The sequence below is a fragment of the Protobothrops mucrosquamatus genome, unplaced genomic scaffold (genome assembly GCF_001527695.2).
Source record: "Protobothrops mucrosquamatus isolate PMUCROS unplaced genomic scaffold, P.Mucros_1.0 scaffold_144, whole genome shotgun sequence".
Taxonomy (NCBI): Eukaryota; Metazoa; Chordata; class Lepidosauria; order Squamata; family Viperidae; genus Protobothrops; species Protobothrops mucrosquamatus.
Window position 1 is genome coordinate 58,576 of NW_015386220.1, and position 18,253 is coordinate 76,828.

General features: G+C 39.0%; 1 protein-coding gene across 1 annotated transcript in view; it reads right to left on the minus strand.

Annotated features, from left to right (window-relative positions):
• Window positions 1-18,253, minus strand: part of ADCY7 (adenylate cyclase 7) — a 46,321-nt gene that overhangs the window by 2,367 nt on the left and 25,701 nt on the right. Inside the window, exons 13-23 of the mRNA XM_029284694.1 lie at window positions 17,919-17,999; window positions 15,930-16,011; window positions 14,268-14,365; window positions 13,134-13,218; window positions 11,344-11,481; window positions 7,512-7,571; window positions 7,209-7,369; window positions 6,320-6,401; window positions 4,374-4,529; window positions 2,258-2,404; window positions 647-754 (exon numbers count right to left, since the gene is read on the minus strand). Coding sequence (XP_029140527.1) covers window positions 647-754; window positions 2,258-2,404; window positions 4,374-4,529; window positions 6,320-6,401; window positions 7,209-7,369; window positions 7,512-7,571; window positions 11,344-11,481; window positions 13,134-13,218; window positions 14,268-14,365; window positions 15,930-16,011; window positions 17,919-17,999 — 1,198 coding nt within the window. The remainder of the gene's footprint in view (window positions 1-646; window positions 755-2,257; window positions 2,405-4,373; window positions 4,530-6,319; window positions 6,402-7,208; window positions 7,370-7,511; window positions 7,572-11,343; window positions 11,482-13,133; window positions 13,219-14,267; window positions 14,366-15,929; window positions 16,012-17,918; window positions 18,000-18,253) is intronic.

The window sequence follows — 18,253 nt, forward strand, 5'->3', positions numbered from 1 at the left end:
AAAAATAACAGGCTTATTTAATATATATTTTAATTGTTTTTAGATATTTATTGTATAGTTCCGTTTTTATTGCCTGTAAGCCGCCCTGAGTCCTTCGGGAGAAGGGCGGGGTATAAATTAAAGTAATAATAATAATAATAATAATAATAATAATAATAATAATAATAATAATAATAATAATAATAATAATAATAATAATAATAATAATAATAATAATAATAATAATAATAATGAGAACGCTGTGGGATTAAAAATGAAAAAAAAACCACCTTAAAAGTGAAGGGCTTTTGATGACTTAGTCTTGGTTCTGTAAGATTCCTTAAAGCAAACTGAAATAATAGGGAAATAGAAAGAATGTGGTCCATTAGCAGATTTTAAGAATAATAAACAGAAGACGAAGTTGTTAATAGAAATATAGACTAGAAGATAAAACAGAACTGATGAATAAAATGGGTTTTAAGACTGAGAAGAAGGTAAAATGGGTATGATTGGGACAAATATGAACCGTAAGTTACTTCAAAATTATGATATGAAGTGAACTTGAAGATATATGGACTTCAACTCAAAATATTTTGGGAAGTTAAGTCTAGACATCTTCAGATTGAAACACTGTTCTGAGGAATTAACCCTTCAAAAGGAGACCTACCACATTATTCTCTTGACCAGAGACCACGCAGAGTCCAGATGCTGCCATGTACGTGCTCCCAATAGTTTTGATTTTTTCGACCCCACTAAATTTAGGCTTTAGCAGCAGCTGTTGAGGAAAAAAAATGTATAGTATTTAGGAGCTGTCCATTCTCTCACTTTATAGTTGTATGAAAGGCCACGTTTTCTGGAAAAATGAGCCAACTCAAGTTGAGTGTCTGCAGATACTGAATTCGGTCTAATATTTTCAATTTTTTGCAGATCTCTAAGGATAGAATGTATGTGATTAATCTGCATAACTTGAGGTTCAGTGTAATGCTTTCAACTCTCAAAATGCCGATAGACAAGCCACGCTTTTTAATTTGTCACTTTTCAATTACTGAAGGCTACCAATTCAACGTGAACTGTTCTGCTAAAGTAATAAAATTAAAACTGTACAATATTCTGGCTTAATATAGGAAGTCTTCAGCTATTTTTGATCATAAATTTTAGCCCAATATTGTAATAGCTTTCGAAGAAAAGTCAGAAGAATCAGCTCCCTTGTTCTTCCAATCTGAAGATGCAAATAATGGAATCTGGAGCTGTTCTGTGGTACAAATATTATATGGTACAAATGAGTTGTGTTCCTTCCCTACCACTGTTCCCAGCTGCTTCCTTCTTTAAATTTTATCAGGTCCAAAAATAATAACAAACCCTGTCAATCAAACTTGACTCCTAGTGATCTCATTGACACAACCATTTATTTTTTCTTGGCAACAGTTTTTTCTGCCAGATTGTTGTTCAGTTTTCCAGTCAAGTCTACAACTCTGGCAGTGTCCTATTCTGTTACAGATAGTTCCCAACTCACAGCAGTTTGTTTAATGACATTCAAAGTGACAAGGGCACTGAAAAAAGTGGCTTATGACCCTTTTTCACACCATTGTAGCATTCCCACCACTGTATGGTCAAAATTCTGATGCTTGGCAACCGACCCATATTTAGGACGGTTGCAGTGTCCTGGGGTCATGTGATCACTTTTTTGTGACCTTCTCACAAGCAAAGTCAATGGGGAAACCAGATTCACTTAACAACCATGTCACTCTTATCAAATACAGTGATTCACTTAACAACTGTGGCAAGAAAGGTCGTAAAATGGGGCAAAACTCACTTAACAAGTGTCTTGCTTAGCAACAGAATTTTTGGGCTCAGCTGTGGTTATAAGTCAAAGACTATCTGTACTAACCAGGCTTGATCTTTCTAGGGTTTCCAGTTCAGACAAGGTTAGCTTGGGCCAAGTCACACCCATCATTCACCAACTTTCACAACCTCATGTAGGAATTGGGTGTACCTTTCATTAACCTCTGTTTCAGGTGGAGTCTATTAAGAGTGAAGCATGGCTAAATTACATGGGTGAACAAGCCCTGCTAAATATTTGAGGAGAAGATTCATCCGAGTTCTCAAGTAGTCAATCGACATAGGCAGAGCAAGCATTTCTCAACGTTGGCAACTTGGAAGGCGTGTGGACTCCCAAGAATTCCCCAGCCAGCACGTTGAAGTCCACATCTTCAAGCTGCCAAGGTTGAGGAACAGTGAACCCAGAGGGCTGCAGAAGCCAAAGTCAACAAGGAGATACCTCATCAAAATCAGCAATGATCTCATTCAGGAGACGAAGACATTCCAGTCCTTCCTTGTTGACGTCGCACTCGGTGTAAAATACCTTGAAGTCGGGGACTGAGGCAAACATGACACACACGGAGTCGTAAGATTGATGATACCAGTCCTGGGAGGACATGTAACAATAGGTTCATGAACAATCGCTTTCAGCGTAATGCTCGACTCCCACCCACCTCTCTCCGCCCACCCCTTTTAACCAAGGCAACAATGACACGCAAAGTTCCTCTCTAGTAAGTCAACCAAAATTGCAGAAGTCAAAAATTAGGTGCTATACAAAGGAGCCTGCCACGCCGACCTGCATTAAGGGGGTGCTATTCTTTTCTTTACTTTTCTTTTTTTTAAAACAATTTTATTGATTTTTCCATTTTTGCGCCCAGAAGCTTAAGAGCCAACGTGGAAATAGGGTAATCAATTGAATACAATAACATCATAAATATACAGCTCACATAATACTCCTTAAAATTTCCTTCTCTATCAATTAACATGATATAGTCAAATTAATACATTTCTAGATAAAATGCATTCATTAATATGTTCCTAAATAAAAATTCCATTAATCAATAAAGGTTACCTGCAACCCATTACTTATATAAATCAAAGTCCTGTTTTCAGCTATTATTAATTTCCAAATACTGTATCCAACTTAGCGTTAAACAAACATATTATTTACCATTTGGATGTCCCTAACTTCTCTTATTTAAGCATATTATTTCCATCATTACATTCTTACAGTTCTTAACCATATTCTGTTTCCTCTTCAGTAATTCTTCGTTTATTAATTTCATCTCTTCCATTATTACACTCTTTTTCTCATTATATGCTACTCTTTTCTTGTGTCAGCCAGCCTGCCCATATTTCTTCCAATGTTTCATTCATTTGCCATTTGTGTGTGTGTGTGTGTGTGTGTGTGTGTGATGCCTCTTTTGTCACTCCTAAGAATCTATAGTGCACAACGAGCCCTTGAGAAGTAACTCCCTAAGATTAATACCATTCTTGCTTAACTTGGAGTTGTCCAAGGGAGCTTTTTCAAGAGGCAACGGGACTTTCTTGATTGTCTTTGAAGACGTTTCGTTTCTCATCCAAGAAGCTTCTTCAGCTCTGACTGGAATGGTGGGGAATTGAAGGATTTATAGCTGTCCTTGCAGACAGCTGGTCTTTTGCCTTCTTTTAGAGACTCATTCAGGCCACTTGGAGGTTTACCTATGTCCTCAGGGTCATCTGAGTGGTGCAAATGGGTGTGGAACATTCTTGAAACTGCTGAAAGTACTCTGTTGTAGAAACATCTATCTAGATGATGTCGTATCCCTCCCCTTCTGTTGAGAGAGGGCTGTTCTGTTTTGACCTAGATGGCCTCTTTGACCCCTCTTTCAAACCAGCGGTCCTCTCTGTCCAAAATATGGACTTTGCTGTCTTCGAAAGAGCTGCTGAATCTTGTCCTGATGGGTTCATGCGTTTGTGAAGTGGTTTGTTTTGTTTCCCCAATGTACAGATATGCACATATCTCAGTGCATTGTACTGCATACACCGCATTGCTCAGTTTGTGTCTGGGTGTTTTATCCTTGGGGTGGACAAGCTTCTGCCTTAGTGTATTCTTGGGTTTAAAGAGTGCGCACATGTTCTGTTGGCTGAAGATCCTTCTGAGCTTTTCAGATATTCAGATACTGGAGTTCTACAGGATTATGATGATAAATTTTATTTATGTAGCATCTCCCTCAAAAGAGCCCTCCATGGCTTAGGATCCATAGTTGTGGATGAGGTGACATTCCAATAACCATATAATGATTTACATAGTTTTGGCTTAGCATGCGGTGTGAATCCAGGTCCTGTGGCTTGTGAATCATGGCTTATGACTTACTGTTATACCTAAACAAAATCAAGGTGACTTAATCAAGGAGCCAGGCTTAATGTGTTGTATGAACCAGCCACTAGGAATGGGTTTTCTACCAATACCTAGGATTCTTTCTTTTTAATTTGAGGGCAACTTCAGTGAATGACCTCTTCAAGGTCAATCGAAGCGCTACCAGCACCTTCAACCAAGCTTCTGCTATGTAACATTACAGTGAACTTTTCCATACCTCGTTTAACTTGTCCCCAATAAAATGGGCCGCCACATGAGCTGGGAGGACATTTTCAAGCAGTAGCCTGTTTACATTCTCCATGGTTTCAAATGACTCATGTTCCTTTTTGAATTTGTTTTTCTGTAGGCAATCCAGCCGACAATAATAGTCTATCTGCAAACAAACAAGGAGTCAGGAATTAGTTCCCAAAAACTATCAGCAACAAAGTTTATCCCATACTGATGTTGCAAAGATTAGAAAATAATTGATTTATGACAGTAATTGATTTATGCAATGACCTTAATCCAGTTGACTTTGCATGTTTCAGTGATTCCTATAAATTTTACTTTTAAGTAGACATGCATGTCTATCTGCCTGCCTGCCTGCCTGCCTGCCTGCCTTTCTATCTATCTATCTATCTATCTATCTATCTATCTATCTATCTATCTATCTATCTATCTATCTATCTATCTATCTATCCATCCATCCATCCATCCATCCATCCATCCATCCATATCTACCTACCTACCTACCTACCTACCTACCTACCTACCTACCTACCTATCTATCTATCTATCTATCTATCTATCTATCTATCTATCTATCTATCTATCTATCTATCTATTTATCTATCTCTATCTAATTTACAGAGCCACCCATTTCATGAGCAAGTGACTCTGGACAGCATATAACAAAACTAAAACAATAAATCGTGCTTCTAAAGTGGGCAAGGCATTGTATTTTCTTAACAACAACAACAACACAAAATGGTTCATTTCCACTTTTTGGCACTTAAGCCTACCTGCCTAAATCACTGTTCATTCATTTTTCTGAATTGTAATGGCTGTAGATGGATAATTTGCCTTATTATATTTTAATATAAAAGGCCCAAATTTGTACAGACACGTATCTTGCACATGGGGATTTATGCTCAGATCCGCGCAGTCATAGCCACTTCACAGGCATAGAGCTCAAACAAGTAAAATTATTAACAAGAATAATATCAAGTGATTGCTAAGTCAATATGGACAGCCCAGAGCAATGCCTTGGGATAAACTATTAAAGGCAGTTTAAAATAGAAATGTGCTTTTCAGGGGAAAATTAGACTATGATGAATGCTTTATTTGTGTACCGAAGGGCTGGGGTTTGTTATTTTGGTTTTGTGTGCATCGCTACACAGGGATAATACATTTCCACTATTAGGAAGCAGATGCACCAAATGCACTAGTTGGAACTCCATCAGAAAATGACATTCTGGTGAAAAAGGAATCTGTTTGATTAATATCTTCCACTGTAACACCCCCATGGTTCAAAAGATTTGCTCTTGTCTTCTTCCAATGTAATTTTTGAGCATTAAAGTTGTGCGTTAAGAAAATAACGACAAAAGTCAACTGTGACATCACCATCCAGCTTTATGTTTGATCAACAATGACTTTCAATGAGCTGCTTCTACACGGAAGGTCTATTGAATCAACATCGTATTTTGTTGAGTTGTTCATCACACGGTATGTGCTACTCTGAGTTCAAATCATCACTCCTTGCTAATTACTTTGGCTATTCTATGGAAGAAAGTGCATTTCTACTAGCAGATTTCTGAGAATTTCAGAATTCTCAGACAAGATCACCAAAGACTGTTCTATCCTGGTGACGGTAGGAAAACTTTACAATATAGATAGACTATTTTCAAAGTTATAAAGGAGCTCTGTGTTTTAGTTTTTCATAGTTCAGTTTTTATTGTATACATTCTCGTTCGATACATTTGTTCTGTGAACAAACAACGATGACAATGACAGATGTAAAGAGCAATAATAATAATAATAATAATAATAATAATAATAATAATAATAATAATAGTAATAATAATGACTGATAGAAAGACACTTCTGGGTGTTGGGGTCAACTTTCCCAGTTACTGGGCTGAAAATTTGAGGAGACACAGACATAAGCCATACACGAATCCATACCTGCTTGGACAACAGAACCAGAGTTATATAAAAGAGTGCCAGGTACAAATTGATCATCACTGTGGGATTTTTTATAAAAAGCCTGAAGTAGAAAATAAAAGAACAAATTAGAACAATTACATGAAACACACATGTTTATGATTGAAAAAGTTCAAAAGTTTGAACTACAGAATGCATAAGAAAGAAAACTTGCACTAATATTTGTTAAAAGTATCTTCCTCAAGAGAAACAGTGAAGTGGCTTTCAGGAAGGGAGGGAGGGAGGGAAAGAAGGAAGGAAGGAAGATAGGAAGGAAGGAAGGGAAGAAGGAAGGAAGATAGGAAGGAAGAAAGGAAGGAAGGGGAAGGGAGGGAGGGAGGAAGGAAAGAAGCGAAGAAGGAAAGAATGAAGGAAGGGGAAGGAAGGGAGGGGGGAAGGAAGGAAGGAGAGACAAAGGAAGCATGTGTGTATGGGAGGGAAGGAGGGAGGGAGGGAGGGAGGGAGGGAGGAAGGAAGGAAGGAAGGAAGAAAAAGGAAAAAGGAAGGAAGGGGAAATGTGAGCTCATTTCAAACTTGTTAGAACATTCATTTCAGTGCTCAAAATAAAGTTTGTAAATAGAAGAAAGGCAAATGCTATTTATAAGAGTGACATCAAAGAAACAATCCAATTGCCCCTTATGGCATTTTTTATTTATTTTTTTATTTAATCCCATTTATTTTGTAGTACCCAGTCCAAAACAATATGCACCACCACAATATTTTCAATGGGAAATGGTCTCTTAAAATAGCCTGCATAGACCTGAATAACTTAATCTCTTCCACTATTACTTCATTATCGTTTTCATCCCACTCCACCCCACCTCACTCCACCCTTTGGCAAAGTTACTCATGAGATACAAGCTATTCCTACCTCTGCACACAGTCCGGGTCGCAGGTGACATACGGATTGCGGTTAAATATGACGAAATACCCCACGACGGCTCCCGAGAGCAGCATTAGCTTGAGTTCAAAACTCATTCGGAGGAACACAGAACACGCGATGAAGCTCAGGAGGCAGCAGTAGGCATAATACTGGTAGAAAAGAAGGATTTAAGCAAGAGTTAAGCAATTGTTTTCATGTCAGAGTACTAGCAGAGGTTCTGTTGTCCAAGCAGGTTACCCAGGGCTGGACCCAAATCCGTACTTTTAAAATATTACACCCCTCTCCACTCACCGGGTAGATCGTAATCATACTAGATGATCCATCTTCAGTATCTGAATGGTTTCCTGGCAGCTATTGTGTTTTTTTTTTGGGGGGGGGAGAGGGGAAAAACATAAATAATGATTGAGGTGATACAATGGGCTTCACACAAGAAAAACGGTGAGGAGACAACTTCACAAAAATACGCAAGAGGGCTGAAATACTTTTTAGTGCTAGGAAACAAGTTAGAAAGAGGCTCCTTCCTGACGTACTGAGGTAAAAGAAGGAGGGAAGATACAGGCCTTTGTTATTATATTTTATCTCCATAAAGTATAGTTCTAGTCTGCCTGTGTAAATGCTTTCCAGTCTGAACTATTCAGTGGGGCTGACAAAAAAAAAATCTATAGGCAATCCCCGGCTTATGACCATGATTGACCACAAAATCTCCATTTCTAAACAAGGAAGTCATTAAATGAGTTGTACCTCATTTCCTGCCCATTGTCATTAAGCAAATCACTGCATTTGGTAAGTAAATCATGCGGTCATGTTTTCATGTCAGACTACTGGAATTGGGTATGTCTAATTTAACGAAGAGAAGGATGAGGGGGACATGATAGCAGTGTTCCAATATCTCAGTGGCTGCTCCAAAGAAGAGGGAGTCAAGCTATTCTCCAAGGCGCCTGAAGGCAGGACAAGAAGCAACGGATGGAAACTCATCAGGGAGAGAAGCAAACTAGAACTAAGGAGAAACTTCCTGACAGTTAGAACAATTAACCAGTGGAACAACTTGCCTCCAGAAGCGGTGAATGCTCCAACACTGGAAGTTTTTAAGAAGAGACTGGACAACCATTTGTCTGAAATGGTATAGGGTTTCCTGCCTGAGCAGGGGGTTGGACTAGAGGACCTCCAAGGTCCCTTCCAATTTTTTATTATTATTATTATTATTATTATTATTATTATTATTATTATTATTATTATTATTATTATTATTATTATTATTATTATCATTATCATTATCATTATCATTATCATTATCATCATCATCATCATCATCATCATCATCATAGGGCTTATTATTACTATTATTTTAAAATATTGTGTGAGTCAAAATATAAACCAGGGGTGTCCAAACTTGGCAACTAAGACCTGTGGACTTCAACTCCCAGAATTCCTGCTTGTCGGAAGCCGGGTGAGAAGGTTACAAATGGTGATCACTCAAACCCAGGACAACGCAACTGTCATAAATACATGCCAGTTTCCAAGCGCCCAAATTTTGATCATGTGACCAGGGGGACGCTGCAACGGTTGTAAATGTGAAAAAAATAAGTCCCTTTTTTCCGTGCTGTGGTAGTAACTTCAATCTGTCACTAAATGAATGGTTATAATTTGAGGACTGCCTGTATAGATGACCCCCCCCCCAACAAAAAGTTATGCATGGGATGAATGTTTCAAAATAAACGTTTCCAATGGATTCAAACTCACTTTAATCATTCACATTCTGATTTTTTTAACCTGGCTTTTAGCCAAGAGCATCAACAGAATATAAATGCGACACAATCAAGGTCGGATCCAAAGAGAACAAGGTTCATTTGGAAATCTCCATCCTGCGATAAGCTCTTGTTTAAAAAAGGCAATTTGTGAGTAGCAGCAACAAATCTATTCTGCAGGAAGGAGATGGAAAAGCTAGATAAAGTCAGTGCAGCCTATAATCACAACATTATAGAGTATTTTCACCTTGTGATAAGAACCTGTTGAATAGCTCACACCTGCTATTAAACCCAAGCAATTATTCCTGCCAATAAAATCAAACTTTTACTCACTGGGTTGGAATTTGGTGAGGTACGTTGTCCACCAGGCTGGCTCACTAGCTAATGAAGACATTAAAAGCTGGTTAGGGAATATTCTGGTGGCAATTCAAAACACATACATTTATTAACAAAACAGTAAGAGTTTTCCAAAGAAAAAGAAGAACGATTGAAGCGACAGAAGGGTTGAACTGAAGAGGCTTCTTGGATGAGAAGCGAAACATTTTCAAAGAAAAAAATCCAAGATAGTCCAGTTGCCTTTTTGGGGGGGGGAAGCACCTTTGGGGTAAATTTTGCAACTTTTGAATTCTGGTGGTCCAGCTAATAAATTCTTGAAAAACTGACAACATGTTTAAAGTAAAAAAACCCATCATAATAACAACCTCATTTATTGTCATATCCATCTTATCTCTAAGTACTTTCCTATTCCCCAAGCCTGTCCATCTTCACTGAAACTTTTTGTGGTTTTCTCAGCTACTTTTTATTCTATAGCATGAATTCCCCAAGTTATGTGCATGCTCCTTGCTAGATTCAACTGTGGTTAGTGGTATCAAGCTTTTGGGTGTGCAGCTGATGAGCAGGTTAGTTTGGTTGCTCAACAGTGAGACACTGGTGAAGCAGACACCCAGTGCCTGCATTTTCTGCATCGTATGAGAAAAGCACATCTTCTTTCCCCTGTCCTCACCACTTTCTATAGAGGGAAGACTGAAAGCATCCTGTCATATTGTATTACTGTGTGGTTTGGAGGTATTACTGTTTCGGACAGGAAGGCTGTGCAGAGAGTGGTGAGGACAACAGAAAAGATCATTGGCAATTCACTTCCTTCTATCCAGGACGTGGCATGTAAGCGATGCTTGAGCAGGGTATGCTGTATTGTCTGGGACACTACACATCTTCTGCATGACCGGTTTTCTTTGTTACCTTCTGGGAGGGGGCTTTGCAGCATCCGAAGCAGAACAACTAGATTTTGTAATAGCTTTGTACCATATAATATCAACCTTGTTAACTCTCAAGACTCTTTTTTCTGCTATGTATTCTAAACAGTCTATGATTAATATATATTACGTGTGTGGGGGGGGTATCCAATTTTTTGGATTGCTAACAAAGAATTAAGGGAGATTGGGATAGCTATTTCGAGTTGATTAGCTCTCATCAGCCAGCCATACCCTTCTGAGATTCGAACCTGGGCTGCTTGCACGTTAGGCAGCTGTGTTGACCCTAAGCCACAGGCTCTTTCTCACTTTGTCATCTGTATCAGGGAGGGAAGAGACCAGGGAAGGAGATTTATCTTGAGCGTTTTGTTTTTTATGTATATGCATGTATGTGTGTATAGATATATAGATATAGATACAGATTATATATAGATATAGAGATTAGATATAGAGATTAGATATAGATATAGATTAGATATAGAGATAGATAGATAGATAGATAGATAGATAGATAGATAGATAGATAGATAGATAGATAGATAGATAGATAGATAGATAGATAGATAGATAGATAGATAGATAGATATAGAGATAGATTAGATATAGAGATAGATGATAGATAGATAATCTAGATATGGATATAGATTAGATATAGAGATAGAGATTAGATATAGATATAGATTAGATATAGAGATAGATGATAGATAGATAGATAGATAGATAGATAGATAGATAGATAGATAGATAGATAGCTAGATAGATAGATAGATAGATAGATAGATAGATAGATAGATAGATAGATAGATAGATAGATAGATAGATAGATAGATAGATAGATAGATAGATAGATAGATAGGGATATAAATATAGATAGATATAGATATAGATATCTTTTGAGAGTGGGCATCAGAATGTCATTTTTTAATGGGTGCCAGTGTGTTCACAGAAAAAAGTGATAATGTATCTTATCTCATCTTATCTCATCTCATCTTCTCATCTCATCTCATCTCATCTCATCTCATCTCTTCCCATCTCATCATATAAGGCCTTCCCATCAGCCATGATTGCAGATGGGGGCAAGCAGGGCCACGGCGTGCTCCCCCGTGAACATTCAACAGAAGGCATTACCAGGTTGAAAACAGCAAGGATCAGCAGCGAGCCGAGGGCAAGGATGGCCAGGGGAAGCCTGATGGAGGGCATCGTTTCCACTTTCTCAGAAAGCAGGCGGAAGTAGCGTGTTAGCGGCCATCGCTTTGCGCAGCATTTCTGCCAACGAAGAAGAAAGGTTTCAAGATGGCAAATCCCCCACCGGTAACACAGACGTTACATCACACCCATCACACGTGTCTGCAGTCCTGAGGATAATTAGGACCAGAAATGTGCTTTTTTTAAAAAAAGGCAACAGCAATTTGACTAGACCGCTGAAAGAACCAGGAATAATTTCCACAATTTGTTTGGATATGTCTGAAGCCTCCTCTATAATCTGATGAGCTTCCATTCAACTTCTATAATCCAATACTCACGACTCACGACCAGAATTCAACCCAACATTTCTGTCATTAAGTGAGACGGCTAAGTGAGCTTTGCTCCATTTTACGACCATTTTTGCCACAGTTGTTGAGTGAACCACAGCAGTTGTTAAGATAGTAACACAGTGGTGAATCTGGCTTCCCCGTTGACTTTGCTCGTCACATGACCCCAGGACACGGCAACTGTCAAAAGTATGAGTCAGTTGCCCAGTGTCTGAATTTTGATCATGTGACTGTTGGGATGCCACAACGTTTGTGTGCAAAATGGTCATATAAGTAATTTTTTTTTCAGTGCCATTGCAACTTTGAACAGCTAGTAAACGAACTGTTGTAAATTGAGAATTACTTGTGTTTCTTACTATTTCTTCCTTCTCCCTCCCCTTCTTTCTTCCTTTCGTGAGCTCCTTCTAGAGCAGTGGTTCTCAACCTGTGGGTCGGGACCCCATTTGGGGTCGATCAACCATTTCATGGGGGTCGCCAAGCAAGGCTGTCCGCCATTTTTTTTGTCCGCCATTTTTTTTGTCCGCCATTTTTTACCCCTTTTCCGGCGGGTGCCTTACCTCCCTTGGGCTGGGCCAGCTGGTGGTCGGCCTGCTCCGTCTCTGCCGCTTGCCAGCTACGCCTCGGCCGGCGCAGGGGGCAGAACCACGCATGCACGGCGCTCCCGGGCAGGGAAAGTCCTCGACTTACGACCAGTTGGGTAGTCCTCGACTTACGACCGGTTTAGTCCTCGACTTACGACCGGTTTAGTCCTCGACTTACGACCAGTTGGGGTCGCAGCATTAAAAAGGTTGAGAACCACTGTTCTAGATACCAAGTCAGAGACTCTTATTTTATGCAGTCTGTCTGGGATCGAAATCAGGCTAAAAATGACAATTGAGAGCCCAGCCCTTATAGCCACATGGCAGATAAAAATGACATGAATTCTAGCTCTGGATTCAGCCTAGCCAGGGCATATCACACATGGACTAGCAATATAAATTAACATTTCAGCTAGATTAGTAAAAGAAGGAGGAAGGAAAGAGCAAGCAAAGCAGATTAAGAATTCGGAAATTGTAAATTCTCCAGAAAGTTCTGAATCTCTTCTACTACAAAACTAGAGTCTAGAACAAGACTACAAAGTTTCTGGGATTTGCACAAATGGGAGCAATGCATAATTCCACTTGCAGATCTGAAAATCCGAGCCGACAGTTCACCTTTTAATAAAATGCATCTTTGAAAAGACATTTTGCAATCTAGAGCAGTGTTTCTCAACCTCAGCAATTTTAAGTTATCATGCTCCCTGGAGAATTCTGGGAATTGAAGTCCACGTATCTTAAAGTTGTCAAGATTGAGAAACACTGGTCTAGAACTTTGATTTCCCTTCTTTTTTTTTCTTTTTTTACTTACCCAACAGTCATCCGCAAAGCACACACACAAAATCAGCCCCATGATGACTGCTACGACCCCAAATGAGATTCCTAATGTTTGTGACCTGAAAGAGAGAATGAGGATTGATTTATTCAGCCTATGGCATATCACACATGGACTAGCAATATAAATTAACATTTCAGCTAGATGAATAAAAGGAAGAGGAAGGAAAGAGCAAGCAAAAGCAGATTAAGAATTCAGAAACTGTAAATTTCCCACAAAGGTCTAAATCTCTTCTACCAAAACTGGACCCTGAAGATCTGGAGTTTGTTATTCAATTGTAACTAGGATCACCCATCCCAAGCGCTTTTATTTTCTTAAGTGGCTTTTCACTATGCAAAAAATGTTTGATAAAATCACAGCTTTGGAGCAAAAAACAGATATGTAGAAAATTCTGTTTGCCTCGTGCTTTTTTTTTTTTTTTTTTGCAGATAAATCCTCCTTCAGTTGACGGAGGCTAGTAGATCAGGAGAAATTATCATCTCCATATCCTCTTTTATCAGTTTTGTAGTTAATGTTAATGTGTTACTTTCGGTGCCTAATCTTTTAATGTTCTTAACCTTTTAATGGTTTTAGAAAATTACTTATGGCATTGTAAGTTGCCCAGAGTCGCTAGATGATGAGATGGGTGGCATATGAATTTAATGAAATAAATAAATAAAATCTCTTGGCACTTAGACAATAAAGGCGCATGGAAAACCAGCACATTAAGAAGAAAGGTTTAGCCTGGGTTGCTATTTTATTTCCCCGTTACTCTATTCCTTACTACTCCGCTCTGTGACGGGGGGGAAAAATCTACAATTTTGCAGAAAAACTTGTGAGCGTGCAAAAATAATAGAGTTATGAAATAACAGAATAAGTGGCTGTCCAGACTCTTCTTCAAAACCTCCAGTGATGCAGCACACACAACCAGTATCTTGAACAGAACAGAATAACAGAGTTGGAAGGGACCTTGGAGATCTTCTAGTCCAACCCCCTGTTCAAGCAGGAGACCCTATAACCTTTCCAATGTAGCTCTGCAGGAAAAGAAGTGCTGGCCAACGTCACTGATCTAATGGGATGTGTAGACAATCCTTGGATTGATTGCATAATAAAAATAAAGACAACACTTACCATGGTATAATGCATATCTGTACTGTAAACATGCAGAGCAAAACAATGCCAGCACACACAAAATAACCCCTCAATTTGCGAATAGGAATCGTACGATACTGGAAAAAAAAGAAAAAGAAATAGGAAAGGCTTTGATATATTCATAAAAGACCATCTTTTGGGGTGACTTTGTCATGGAGAACAAAAAAAATATATAAACAGAATGAACCCTGGCATACAACCTCTTTGCTACATAACATATACAATTGCAGGTAATCCTCTTTTTGCAACCAGTCCTTTAGTGACTGTTTGGAGTTTACAATGGCACTGAAAAAAGTGACTTGTGATCGCTCCTCATACTTATGACCATTGCAGCATCCCCATGGCAACCGATATGTATTTATGATGGGTGCAGCATGCCGGATCAGCTGATCACTATTTGCAATCTTCCCAGTCAGCTTCTGACAAGCAAAGTCAATAAGGGAAGCTGGATTCGTTTAACAACCATGCGGTTCACTTAATTGCAGTGACCTGCTTAACCACCATAGCAAAAAAGGTGATAAAATCATGTATGATTCATTTAACAACGGCCTTGCTTAGCAACAGAAATTCTGGTCCCAATTGTGGCGTGTAAGTCAAGGATTAACAGAATAACAGAGTTGGAAGGGACCTTGGAGGTCTTCTAGTCCAACCCTGTGCTCAGGCAGGAAGCCCTATGCCATTTCAGACAAGTGGCTGTCCAGACTCTTCTTCAAAGCCTCCAGTGATGCAGTACACACAACCAGTATCTTGAACAGACCAGAATAACAGAGTTGGAAGGGACCTTGGAGGTCTTCTAATCCAACCCCCTGCTCAGGCAGGAAGCCCTATACCATCTTAGACAATCTCTTCTTAAAAGCCTCCAGTGTTGGAGTACCCACAACTTCTGGAGGCAGGTTGTTCCACTGGTTAATTGTTCTAACTGTCAGGAAGTTTCTCCTTAGTTCTAGGTTGCTTCTCTCCTTGATTAGTTTCCATCTGTTGCTTCTTGTTCTACCTTCAGGTGCTTTGGAGAACAGGTTGACCCCCCCCCCTATTTTTTATGGGAGTCCTTAACTATTATCTCTATACAATCCTAACAATGCTAAAGAGGCATCAGATTCCTTCAAAAAAGATAAGTAATATTCAAAGGAAAACTAAAAATATCTTTTTCTAGGACACTGCTTGAAGCTAAATGAATGGAAGGTTTTGTCTCAGCCTAAAATTCTGTAAACAGGAAACCATAAGATTACATTTTGATTTGTTAAGATTAGCTTCCTTTTCAAACGGTAAGCCCAGAGGACAACTGTTTTTGAGCTCTGAAAGATTTTAAACTGATCAAAGAGAAAAGCAACCTGGAACTAAGGAGAAATTTCCTGACAGTTAAACAATTAACCAGTGGAACAGCTTGCCTCCAGAAGCGGTGAATGCTCCAACACTGGAAGTTTTTAAGAAGAGACTGGACAGCCATTTGTCTGAAATGGTATAGGGTTTCCTGCCTGAGCAGGAGGTTGGACTAGAGGACCTCCAAGGTCACTTCCAACTTTATTATTATTATTATTATTATTATTATTATTATTATTATTATTATTATTATTATTATTATTATTATTATTATTATTATTATTATTATTATTATTATTATTCCTCCAATGTCCTACAAACCTCTTTTTCCAGTCCTGTTTCGACAAAGCACAGCAAAAAGCCACACAGTCCACGGAAATCATCTTTTTTACCGCACCATGGTCTGCATGAAGGAAAAGAAAGCAGAAACTGTTACGCACCAAGTGTGAAATTCTAATTATTTTAAGTATTCGTCTGTCAAAAAATCAGGCTATTATTAAAAAGACACGCAAGTATTTTGGAATTCAGACAAATAAAGGAAAACACAACACAGAGCAATAAAAAGGGGAAAGGATATAAAACGTTCCACATTGTGTTTTACGACCTCCAGTCAAAACTGGATAAAAGGTGGAATATTGTCCTAAAGGATTAAGTAGTTCTGAATGAGGGTTTCACCGGTTCCTGCATCGCAGAACCAAAATGTATTTCTTAGAATTATCTAGTCTCAATGGCGCCTTTCTAGTTGCTGCATTGTCTCTGAAGTTAAGACTTAATTTTGCTTTAAGTGCTTTTAAAAGCTTGTAACACTAAACCTTCTCATTAGCATCTAGCACAGAGAGAATTTTAGATGAAAGGTTGAAGCCAATTTAGAATTCCAGAAATGAACTACAATATTAAAGAGTAACTGGCTGTCTTTAAACCCAGTCTTGGCCACATCATCCTGTCATACAGCATCACAGTCTGCTTTGGAAGCATCCCTGCTTCAGACAGGAAGGCGGTGCAGAGAGTGGTGAGGACGGCAGAAAAGATTATTGGCAGTTCCCTCCCTCCCATCCAGGCAGTGGCATATAAGCGTTGCTTGAGCAGGGTCTGCAAGATTGTCTGGGACACGACACATCCTCTCCACAACCTGTTTTCCTTGCTACCTTCTGGGAGGAGGGGGCTCCGTGGTATCCGAAGCAGAACATCCAGATTCAGCCACAGCTTTGTTCCATACAAGTATTAACCTTGTGAACTCTCAAACTTCCTCCTTCCATTATGTATTCAATATGGACAGTGATTAATATTTTTATGTTACTTATATGTAAGGGTGTAGGTCTATACATATGTTGTATATAGTATGTTGCTTGTGTATGTGTATACTTTGAGAGCAAGCAACTAAATTTCATTTTTAATGTGTGCCATTGTGCCCACAGGAAAAAGTGATAATAAATCTATTCTATTCTATTCTATTCTGTTCTGTTCTGTTCTGTTCTGTTCTGTTCTGTTCTGTTCTGTTCCGTTCCGTTCCGTTCCGTTCCGTTCTAGTCTAGTCTAGTCTAATCATGTTTTTTTTGCAGCGATGAATCCAAAATAACACAGGCAGTCCCCAACTTACAACACATTCATTTACCACTGAAAAAAATGACTTCCAGTCAGTGCTCCCACTTATGACCATCCTGGTGACATGATCAAAATTCGGGCACTTGACCAACCAGCGTGTATTTAGGAGGGTTGACGCATCCCCGAGTCATGTGGTTGTTGTTTTCAACCTTCCCAGCTGGCTTCCAACAAGACAAGCCAATGGGGGATTCACTTAATGACCCTATGATTCATTTAACGACTGCAATGATTCACATAACAACCGTGACAAAAAAAGGTCGTAAAATTGAATGTGACTCATGAACGCCTTGCTTAGTGACAGAAATTCTACTCAAAATTGTGTCGTTAAGCCGAGGACTGCCTATAAAAACTACGCTAAGCTGCAGGGCATCCGAGAATGAATCAAGAATATTTTTGTAACATTTCCTTTAGAAGGAATTGAAGGAGTGGTGGGATTCAGATAGGTGAACAACCGGTTCTCTGTGTGGATGCCGCTTCTGGAAGTCCATTCTGGGCCTGGGCAACGAAAAATTAGCTACCGGCTCTGCCGAAGTGGTGTGAACTGGCTGAATCCTACCACTGAATTGAAGATCTACCAGATGAACCGGCTACAGACAGCCCAGGCAAGCCCAAGATGAACAGATGACACCTTTTTTTGTTGTTTTTTTACTAAAAACAGAGAAGGAATCTCTTCTCCTATCTGCAAGAGGCGTGATTCTGTTTTCTTACTTGGCTGAACTCAGGCCCTCAATGGTCGACATCATTTTATCGTTAATTTCTTCTTCCATTCTTCCTTTCTGAGAGGTATTTCTAAAAGAAACAAAAGAAAAAAATGTCATTATTAAAAAGGATTCCTTCCAAACATTCAGAAAAATGACTAGGATGGGAGGTGAACCTCCAATGTTCCCTAGAAGCTCACCTCCCAAGCTGGAGAACAGAAATATTAAAAAGTGGTCCAATTTGGTCCACTTGGATATAGAGAAATAGAAATTAGAGTTGCGAAGAGACAGAGATTTAGCCTGTATTAAACTACAGTAAAGATGCTCCCTTATCATCCAAAAATT